General features: G+C 51.6%; 1 protein-coding gene across 1 annotated transcript; it reads right to left on the bottom strand.

Moving 5' to 3' along the window:
* Positions 1-4,084: 4,084 nt before the first annotated feature.
* On the bottom strand, positions 4,085-7,871 carry TMEM256 (transmembrane protein 256). The gene is made up of 4 exons (XM_063137324.1): positions 7,749-7,871; positions 7,130-7,167; positions 6,644-6,724; positions 4,085-4,595 (listed from the first exon to the last, which is right to left on the bottom strand). The coding sequence occupies exons 1-4, from the start codon at positions 7,834-7,836 to the stop codon at positions 4,452-4,454; spliced, it is 351 nt and encodes a 116-aa protein (XP_062993394.1). The 5' UTR covers positions 7,837-7,871; the 3' UTR covers positions 4,085-4,451.
* Positions 7,872-10,714: the final 2,843 nt, after the last annotated feature.

Consider the following 10,714-nt stretch of genomic DNA (forward strand, 5'->3'; position numbering starts at 1 on the left):
AGCTGCCCTCTAGATGTGGGCTGCAATGCCCACCACTTCCTGCCAGCATGGCTAACGTGGGTGGTGGGTGTTGTATTCCCACACATCTGGAAGACACCAGGTTGGGGATTGTTACTTTACCAAGACCACATTTGTGCCACAGCGCCGTGCTTGTAACAAATCCAAACATTTTGCCTTCTCAGCTAATAAGGATGTGCCTTTGCCCACCTGAGCCTCCGCAAGGCTGACCATTTCATCCTCAGAAGCCTCGGCCTCAGGCAGGTTCCCCTTGGCGAGTAGCTGAAACGGCGGCTTTTCGGTGGTGGTGCTAAAAGTCATGAAATGCTTTCCCTGGCCAGATTTCCAGCCGGTTAGAATCATAGAATAGCAGAGTCGGAAGGGGCCTCTAAGGCCATCAAGTCCAACCCCGTGCTCCATGCAGGAATCCGCCTTAAAGCATCCCTGACAGAGGGTTGTCCAGCTGCCTCTTGAAGGCCTCCAGTGTGGGAGAGCCCACAACCTCCCTAGGAAACTGGTTCCATTGTTGTACTGCTCTAACAGCCAGGAAGTTTTTCCTGTTGTCCAGCCGGAATCCGGCTTCCTATAACTTGAGCCCCTTATTCCGTGTCCTGCACAAGAAAGGTTATAGGTTCCTTGTTAACATGTTCTCGTCCCAATAGACCTTGCTCTATGCAGTGGGCTCCCTCAAATCATTTAGAACAGCTTTCCCCAACTTGTCACTCTCCAGCTGTGTTGGGACTCCAGATGGGTTGGCGGCCATGCTGGCTGGGATTGATGGGAATTGCACTCCAACACATCCAACGGGCACCTGGCTGAGGAAGGCTGCTTGAGAAACTGCTTTCTGGGGCTCAGCTAGGAGCTGTACAGCAGCATTTTGCGTTTTCACATAATCTTGTTTTATGCTGTTTTGTTTATGGCAGAAGTGACATTTTTATGACGACTCTGTGCATTTTTATGGGAATGCCGTGGATGAAATATTTTGACATTAACAACCAAGTAATTATGTGGATAGGGGCTGCATTTCTTTGGCAAGGGGTTCGCTGGTTTTGCAGGTCCACAGGGATCCCGTGGCATGTTACTTTGGTTTTACAAACCGCTCTTACTCTGTCACTTCAACAAGGTGAGGGAGTGATGAGCCCCACTCGTGAGTCTTGTGCTTCCCAATTTCACAGTTACAAGAGCCACCCAACAGAGGAGCTTGCATCTCTCCACCATTCATGCAAAGACGGCTTCAAACCACATCTTGAGTATTGCGTCCAGTTCTGGGCTCCACACTTCAAGAAGGATGCAGACAAGCTGCAGCGTGTACAGAGGAGGGCAACCAGGATGATCAGGGGTCTGGAAACAAAGCCCTATGAAGAGAGACTGAAAGAACTGGGCAGGTTTAGCCTGGAGAAGAGAAGATTGAGGGGACACATGAGAGCACTCTTCAAATACTTAAAAGGTTGTCACCCAGAGGAGGGCCAGGATCTCTTCTCGATCCTCCCAGAGTGCAGGACATGGAATAACGGGCTCAAGTTAAAGGAAGCCAGATTCCAGCTAGACATCAGGAAAAACTTCCTGGCTGTTAGAGCAGTATGACAATGGAACCAGTTACCTAGGGAGGTAGAATCATAGAATAGCAGAGTTGGAAGGAGCCTACAAGCCATCGAGTCCAATCGAGTTCCTCAATGCAGGAATTCACCCTAAAGGACAGGTGGTTGTCCAGCTGCCTCTTGAAGGCCTCTAGTGTGAGAGAGCCCACAACCTCCCTTGGTAACTGATTCCATTGTCGTACTGCTCTAACAGTCAGGAAGTTTTTCCTGATGTCCAGCTGGAATCTGGCTTCCTTTAACTTGAGCCCGTTATTCCGTGTCCTGCACTCTGGGAGGATCGAGAAGAGATCCTGGCCCTCCTCTGTGTGATAACATTTCAAGTATTTGAAGAGTGCTATCATGTCTCCCCTCAATCTCCTCTTCTCCAGGCTCAACATGCCCAGTGCTTTCAGTCTCTCTTCATAGGGCTTTGTTTCCAGACCCCTGATCATCCTGGTTGCCCGCCTCTGAACACGGTCCAGCTTGTCTGCGTCCTTGCATTGTGCAGCCCAGAACTGGACGCAATACTCTAGATGAGGCTGTGGGCTCTGGACCACCATCTGTCAATGGTGCTTTAAGGTTGATACCTGCAATGAGCAGGGGGTTGGGCTAGATGGCCTTGTAGGCTCCTTCCAACTCTACTACTCTATGATTCTCATACAGTACAATCTTAGGGATGTTGTATTCAGCAGGGCTTTCTCTTAGGCAAGTGCATATTATTACAAAGTAGCTCTCTTGCGAGTACTGACCCCATCTTGAGGCAGCCAAAAAGCCAAGGCGTCTTCAGCCCCCATCTCCAGCAAAGATGGGACAAAGGCACAGGAATAGGGCTGAGAGCAATCACACAAGGCCAGGTCAAGCAATCCATTTTCTAATGGACCTCCTAAAATGCATTCCCCAGAGGCAAAGGCGGGGTTTAAAATTAAACAGAGTTTGAATGCTGGATGGCAAGAATGATATCTGCTAATGCACCTGGTGATCCACCTGCAATGTGGTCCCATTATTGAACTCCAGCCTGGACACCCGTCTTTAAGGCAGTCATTAGCATGTAAAGCCATCTTTTGTTAAAAGAATGTTTCCAGCCAGCCTATCCAAGCACCTTCTTTTATTATAGGGGATGAAAGGCCTGCTCAGTCTTTCTCCCATGGCAAGTGGCATCACTTCCTGTGCTTGTGACCAGTGACGTCACTGCTTTTCTCTAAGTCGTATAAGAACCCTCAGGTTTTGAGAGTCAAAGTCCCCCTTTTCCCAGAGGCAGGGGGCCATGCTGCGGAAATCACGGAGTCTCTCCTCCCAGAACAGCCTTCCTCAACCTGGGGCGCTCCAGATGTGTTGGACTACAACTCCCAGAATGCCTCTGCTGGCTGGGGCATTCTGGGAGATGCAGTCCAACACATCTGGAGCGCCCCAGGTTGAGGAAGGCTGTCCCAGAGGAAAAGGCTCCTGCTCCTTTTATATAGCTGCAACAGATGCTACTTCCTGTCTACAGGAAAGGGCTTCAGCCCAGGGAAAGGTATATTGTGTTTACAGATCCCCTCCTCTTTCCCCTGCTGTGTTTGTGTGTGTGTGCGCGTGCTCTAAGTCTCAAGAAGACTCCTCACAGTCTGGAAACTATTTTAAAGCTTCCATTTTCTCAGCTAATTCCCCCAAAACTAGCTTGTGCATTTGCATCTGTTTAAACCTCAATACATATGCCATTGTGGCCTTATCCTCTTCAATGGTGTGGATTTCTTTGAGTAAGAACTGCCCCACAGACGCGCTATTGCCATTGTCTAAAGATTCCTTATCAGCGGGTGTGCAGGTCTTGTTAGACCGTGTGCAAGTTTGTACACGGGGTCTAACGAGAGCACATCTTGTTAACAATACAGAATCACGGCCATAGAATCATAGAATAGCAGAGTTGGAAGGGTCCTACAAGGCCATCGAGTCCACCCCCCTGCTCAATGCAGGAATCCACCCTAAAGCATCCCTGACAGATGCTTGTCCAGCTGCCTCTTGAAGGCCTCTAGTGTGGGAGAGCCCACAACCTCCCTAGGTAACTGATTCCAGTGTCGTACTGCTCTAACAGTCAGGAAATTTTTCCTGATGTCCAGCTGGAATCTGGCTTCCTTTAACTTCAGCCCGTTATTCTGTGTTCTGCACTCTGGGAGGATCGAGAAGAGATCCTGGCCCTCCTCTGTGTGGCAACCTTTTAAGTATTTGAAGAGTGCTCTCATGTCTCCCCTCCATCTTCTCTTCCCCAGGCTAAACATGCCCAGTTCTTTCAGTCCCTCTTCATGCGGCTTTGTTTCCAGACCCCTGATCATCCTGGTTGCCCTCCTCTGAACACGCTCCAGCTTGTCTGCATCCATCTTGAATTGTGGAGCCCAGAACTGGACGCAATGATTTGCTCCAATTCCCAGCTTTAAGCTTGACACAGGACAGGAGTCCGTACAAATGGACATTCCTGTATCTCTGGATCTGGGACTCGCCCCTCAGTTTCATGAAACACTTATTCACAGAACTGTATGTAAATCTAAGTAGTGAAATCATCTTTATTAAATGAGTGTAAATCCTGATTAAAGTCTTTTTTTTAAAAAAACCCACACATATAAATTCCAGCAAGGCCAATACAATTTGTTCGACATGATTCCTTCACTTTCCCCAGTTCATAAATGCGTTTCCATTGTATTTCTGGGAAGTGATTTGTTCCAAAAAGAAATTGATTCAGCATTTCAGGAAATCAAGTCCTGCCCAAGGTTACAGGGGCAAGGAAGAATGTTTGGTTTAAAGACGGGTACCCTTCTTGGTACCCTGAGAGACGTTGTAGCTGAAGGGGGACATCTCCTGGCTACCCCCAGAGCAAGGAGCTAAGGACCAAATGGGGATGGGGGGGTGTCAGGGGGCCATAGCGACCCAGCCGAGGATGAGGAGGGTCCCACCGTACGGCGCCACTTTGGTGAAGGTTGGGTCTCCCGTTACCGCGTGGTAATACAAGGCCCCCGAGAACAGGCCCATGCCTGCAGACAGGACACTCCCAGCCTACGAGACACAAAAGGTTGGAAGTTAATGAACGTTAATTGGAGCTATGGAAATTAATTACAGCTAGCCTCTCCAAAGCGGAGTTGCCACTTGAAGCCTCTGAGCAGGTATAAAGCAGGGTCCCGACGCGCCTTCAACTAGTTCAAAATATGGCAGCCAGGCTGGTCACCGGTACACCTAGGGGTGACCACATTACACCAGTCTTAAAATCTCTTCACTGGTTGCCAATTAGTTTCCGGGCGAAGTATAAAGTGTTGGTTATCACCTTTAAAGCCCTGCAAGGTTTGGGTCCAGGCTACCTGCGGGATCGCCTTCTCCCGTAGAATCCGCCCCGCACACTCAGGTCTGCTGGGAAGAATTTACTCCAGCCAACAAAAACAAGGCTGACAACCGTTACCCAGAGGACCTTTTCTTCTGCCACTCCCATTTTGTGGAATGACCTGCCAGGAGAGATTCGTCAACTTAACAGTCTTCCAGAATTTAAGAAAGCCATAAAGACTGATCTCTTCTGGCAGGCCTACCCAGTGGAATTTTAAGATGCCTTTTTAATAATGTGCTGCTTTTAATAATGTATTAGTTTTAAATGTTTTAATTAGTTATATGTATTTGCATTTGTGTTGTACCCCACCTCGATACAAGAGGGAGAGGCGGGTAACAAATAAATATATTATTACGTATTATTATTCTTTCCTCTAGGGCAGCGATGGGGGAACCCCAGCCTGCAGGCTGGGTGCAAGTTGCCCTCCAGCTCCCAGGGACCCCTCCTCGGGGTCTGGGCTGGCTCCTCTTCCTCCCCAGCCAGCAAGGAAATGCAGGAAGTTGTAGGCCCCCTTCCCTCGCTATGGGGGTACGTGTGAGAATATGGGGAGCTCCACCTGATTTGGGCTGTGGCCCGCAACACATTATCCCCAAGGGAATGTGGCCCTCTGAATGTGTGGGGGGAACATTCCCCCACCCCTGCTGTTTTGGGGCGACACAGATTGCCACAACTGGACCCAAGACTGCATATGATAGAGCTGTCTTTGCGGTCCAGGGGTGAGTTGTGCCCAAACTGCTGGTTATTATCTTCAAGGCAAGGAGGAAATGTCCCTTCCTGAATCACGTGGTGCTGAGACGTGGGTGGCAGCTGCTGCTGTGTTGTTTTTTCACTTTCCCAGGCACCACTTGGCTTGACGGCTTACTCAAGCAATCCGAAGGTCCTTTGCAAGGCGGCAGCAGTTCACCGTGAAGCGGTGGGCACAGCACAGGATCCGAGGCCTGCCGTGAACTCATTCATTGCTCGAAGTTGTTTTTAGTTGTATACTTTTGGGTATATTGTCCGTTGCACGTTTCTATGGGTTTTAACTTTTGTGTATCATTTTTAATGTTTTAAATCTTTCGTAAACTACTCAGACAGCTTCTGCTAGTATAGAAATGTAATAAATAATATTAATAATACTAATACTGTGGCCATAGGGGAGCCAGCTTCCCTCCCCAATACTACGATCAGAATACCTGCCTTTCTTGCAGTTATTCACAGGATCGTATTAACACAGTAACGCATGTGAAGCGCTCTGAAGGCTATACCAGGTGCTTCCCAGATGATTTTCTACTGCAACTCCCATCAGCCCCAGGCAGCATGGCCAATGATGGGAATTACAGTCCAAAACATCAGGAAGGAACCACGTTGCCCATGCCACATAGATGCTAAGAACTATTCGCGCTAATACTTTGTACAGGTGGGGCGTACCAACAGGACTATAGCTCAAACAGGTCTCCTGAGAAACAAGAGAGAGTTATTGGCAGGCTTAGGAGAACCCAGAGTGGCTTTCCGCGAGCTGGCTCCCTCCCTAGGTGTTGAGCTGCAACCCCATCATCCCCAGCTGGGAGAGATGGGAGTTGCAGCCCAAGACCTCTGGAGGGAGGGAGCCAAGGTTAGAGAAAGTTAATATGCAATGTAGCAGGTCACTGCTTATTTATTGTTATTAAGTGGCATAACTCAAGACTTTGGGTCGGCGGACGGCCTAGTTTCCCCTTTCCAAAGCCAAATCTAGGACCCGCATACCTACCATCATGGGGTACCGGCAGTGAGGCACAGCCAAGAGGGCCAGGCTGTGGAGGAAGTGGTACTTATTGGCTGTTTCGTAGAGCTACAAAAGAAGCAGGTAAAAGAAAGAAAAAGCAACATTCAAAGTGCTGGGGAGGGACTAGAGCCCTTCCTTGCTTTGCATGCAGCAAACCCCCGGTTGGATTCCCAGCCTCTCCGGCTCAGCCTGGCAAAGCGCTGGAGATGTGTTGGACTACATAGCCCATCATCCCCAGCCAGGAGGGCACATCCCCGGGGACCGAAATGTGGAGATCCTTTCTGCCTCCAGCTTTATCGGTACAAGGGACCCAGGCGTCCTAGCCTGCAGCCACCCCCCACCCCCACCCCCACGTTAACCAGTGTTTTCAGTTCCAAGCTGCTTAGCCAGAGAAATTGAGGCTGGGGGAGGCAGGAAGGGATTTCCATCTGGGGTGGGGGGATAGAAAGAGAGGGGGGACACATAGTTTACCTCTTTCAAGTAGTCATCCCGGTCGCTACGGCGAAAGCCTGAGTGGGCGGAGGCAGCAGAAACAACAGCCGTGAGTGCGTTTTCCCGGTCAAGGGCAGTGGGCGACCCCGCCCCAACTGCCGGGGCTGGCGAAGCGCGATAAGGCAGGCGGTGGCTTTGGGGGCCCCGTTGAGAGAGAGGCCAGGCAGCCGGCCCAATCCACCAGGACAGTCTCCTGCCCACGTCCGTGCGCAGGAGACCGTCCCGGCGGATTGGGCCCAATGTTGCTTCGGGGTTTTTTTTGGGGGGGGGGAGGTTTGGCGTTTTTCTCAACCTCCCTTTGCAAACTCCGAAACCCAGCGCGGCGTTCGCCCCATTTCCAAGGCAGAGGCGCCCCTCGCCCGTTGCACCGAGGGCGACCCCTCCTCACCTACCCCACCCACTCCAGGCGACGCATTTGCAGCTGCCCACGGAGGCGCCTCGCTCCAGCTGCACGGGGGAAGGCGCACAACCCCCCCCCCGCGCCCCAGAAACCGGAGAGCGCCCGCCAATAGGTTCGGGGGCTCAAGACCCTTGTGCCCCCCAAAGCCCCCTCTGCCCCCTTCCCAAGCGGCCGCCTCTGCCCCGCCCGCGCCCTCACCGTGCGCCCCGTAAGCGGCTGCGCCCACCGCCGCAGCTCCGCTCAGAGCCCCGAACCGTCGGAACAACAACCCTGCAGCGACGACCATTCTCTGCCCGATGTCAAAGAACCCAGCCGCTTCCTACTCGGCGCGCGTCTTAGCCAATCACCTCCCCCGGCGCCTCCTTTGTATGCAGTCTCCGCCCCACTCTCACGGCGCGTCTCAACCAATCAGCGCGCCGACGGCGCCTGCTTAGCATGCAGCCCCCGCCCTAGCGCAAACGGCTCGTCTTAGCCAATCAGCGCCCTCCGCCACTTCCCCGACGCAGCGGGCGCCCCTTCCCACGGTATCAGCCGCGTTCGGAAACGGCGGCCAATAGCAAGCGGCGCCCTGCGACGTGCGGGGCCGAGGATTGGAACGCGGGGCTCTCCAATCACAAGGCAGATTCGCCCCCCCTCCCTCTCTTTGCTCCGCCCCCTCCCCGCCAGTTACATTCTTAAACCGATAGGTTGCGCCCGGGAAGTCAATCACCGCGCGGCAGCCAATCAAACGGCGGAGAAAGAGAGGGGTCTGGAGAAGCTGAATTCCGACAGCGCTTGCCGCAGCTTAAAGGCGCAGGGAGGCTGCATTTTTTTTAAGACATGCGCGGCTGTTAGGGTCCATACGGTAATCGCTGGCGAATAGCAAAAGGGAATATATTATTAATTGCTCCTACTGAAAGCCCACCTCTTTGGAAGAGAAGTGGTGGGCGGGAACCTAACTTAGGATATTTACGGTATCCCAGGTGCACCTACGAGCGCCCCCCCCCCCCCACTGCTGGATTTTAGGAGAGACCTTTCCTTTTGGTTTTTCCCTTTAAATGCCTCCTCTTCCCCGCCCCCCCCACTTCTGCAGCCTCTTCCATCATTTCCTTTCCCCGCCCGGAACATGGGCTATTTCGATATTCCAGGCACACGCATGCTTTGGAGATGGTTATTTGGGGGGGGGGGAGAGGGGGGGTTGAATGGGGGGGAAGGCGTCGGGAGACTCCGGGGGATTATTTTCTCCTGCAAGCCCTCCCCACGACTTGCTTGCAGTCCCTCATCCCCCTCCCCAATCCCAGAGCTTTTCTTCGCAAAGAGCATCTGTGCATTTGCAAAACAAAAGGCAAAAACCACCCTAAAACCGCACATTAAAACACACACACACACACACACACACACACACACACAAAGGCATCGGTTGGTCCCTTCATTGCAATGCGTGAGAGCGATTTTTAGAGAGTTGCATTGACGGAAAGCGGCCACCAGAGGGCAGCAAAGGCGCGGCCATCCGGCACGTGGCGGCCAACAAGGGCTGTTTCGTGCTGCCTTTGGGATGCTCCGTTCGTCTTGGGGGGGCCCGGCTGGCCGCCCAATTTGAGTCACGGAACCGTAGAATGGGGGAGTTGGAAGGGACCACAAGGGTCATCTAGTCCAACCCGCTGCAATGTGCAGGAAAAGCAATTAAACCACCCAGGAGAGGCGGCTGGCCAGCCTCTTCTTCAAAACCTCCAGAGATGGGGAACCCACAATCTCTGTAGTCAGACTGCTCCATTCTTGTACCGCTCTTGCCATCAGGAAGCTTTTCCTCATGTTTAATCGAAATCGAGGTAGCTGTATCTTGCTTATCCCCATTACCTCCAGCTGAGAACCCCCTCCCTGCTGCTGCAAACTGTCACTGCTGAATTTTGCAACTAAGATTGTAGTGCCTAAATTTGCTTTCCTTTTTCCCCTCCTCCTCCTCCTCCTCCCTCCCAATCCCCTTTCCTTTTGTGTCATGTCTTTTAGATTGTAAGCTTGTGGGCAGGGACTGTCAAAAAATACTTTTGTAAGCCGCCGTGAGAGCCTTTTTTGGCTGAATGGCGGCATAAAAATCCTTAAATAAATATTTCGGATCCTAATTTATGTGGCCATGGAATAGAGTTCTTGACCATCCTCTCCGGTTAATCTTGGGAGCTTGAACCAATTAATCAGTGCACCAAATCCACATCTAGACGTATTTGAATAAAACAGCTCCAAAAGGAGGTGGTGGGTAGGGTGACCCTATGAAAAGGAGGACAGGGCTCCTGTATCTTTAACAGTTGCATTGAAAAGGGAATTTCAGCAGGTGTCCTTTGTATATATGGGGAACCTGGTGAAATTCCCTCTTCATCACAACAGTTCAAGCTGCAGGTGCCCTGCCCTCTTTTAAACCTGGTGACTCTAGTATAGCTCCTGCAGCTTTAACTGCTGTGATGAAGAGGGGATTTCACCAGGTTCTCCCTATATACAAATGACACCAGCAGAAATTCCCTTTTCAATACAACTGTTAAAGATACAGGAGACCTGCCCTCCTTTCCATAGGGTCACCCTAGTGGTGGGGATAGAGCAGCCTTCTTTTTAAAGTGATGCAGGGACAGACCATCTTAGCAGAGGGGATTTCTCCAAGGGGGAGGGGTTAGAATGGGGGGAGCACGTCTTCTAAAATGGCCACCTGCAATTTTGAAAAAGATGACCAGTGGTAAAGATGACCATTAATTCTGCCTTCCCAGCCCTGGTGCTTTCCAGATGTGTTGGACTCCAACTCCCAGCATCCCACAGCCAGCATGGCACCATGGCAGTGTTGGAAGTCACAGTCCAACGTGTCTGGAGAGTCCTAGCTTGGGGTGGGGGGTGTATTCTGAAGGCTCATCGAAGCAGAACTATGGAAGGTTTGATGTACAAGTGGGCACCAGGGCATGCGCAGAGTGCCTGTGCCCTAACTCACCTGGGTTTTGCAGAAAGGTGTGCTTGGTAGAAGGCACTCCTCTTTTGCATTACAGAGCCATCCACCTTCACTGTGAGCCATCCCTCACTGTGCCATCCGCCTTCCCTGCCACGTTCATGCCAGGAAGGGCTTGGTGTGAATTTCATCTCTTCTCATTGCCACCTCCGCTGTCTCCTCTCTCCTCTGAACCCAGTAACTCACTTGAACATTTTTGGCTTTT

Source organism: Elgaria multicarinata, chromosome 11 (assembly GCF_023053635.1).
Source record: "Elgaria multicarinata webbii isolate HBS135686 ecotype San Diego chromosome 11, rElgMul1.1.pri, whole genome shotgun sequence".
NCBI lineage: Eukaryota > Metazoa > Chordata > Lepidosauria > Squamata > Anguidae > Elgaria > Elgaria multicarinata.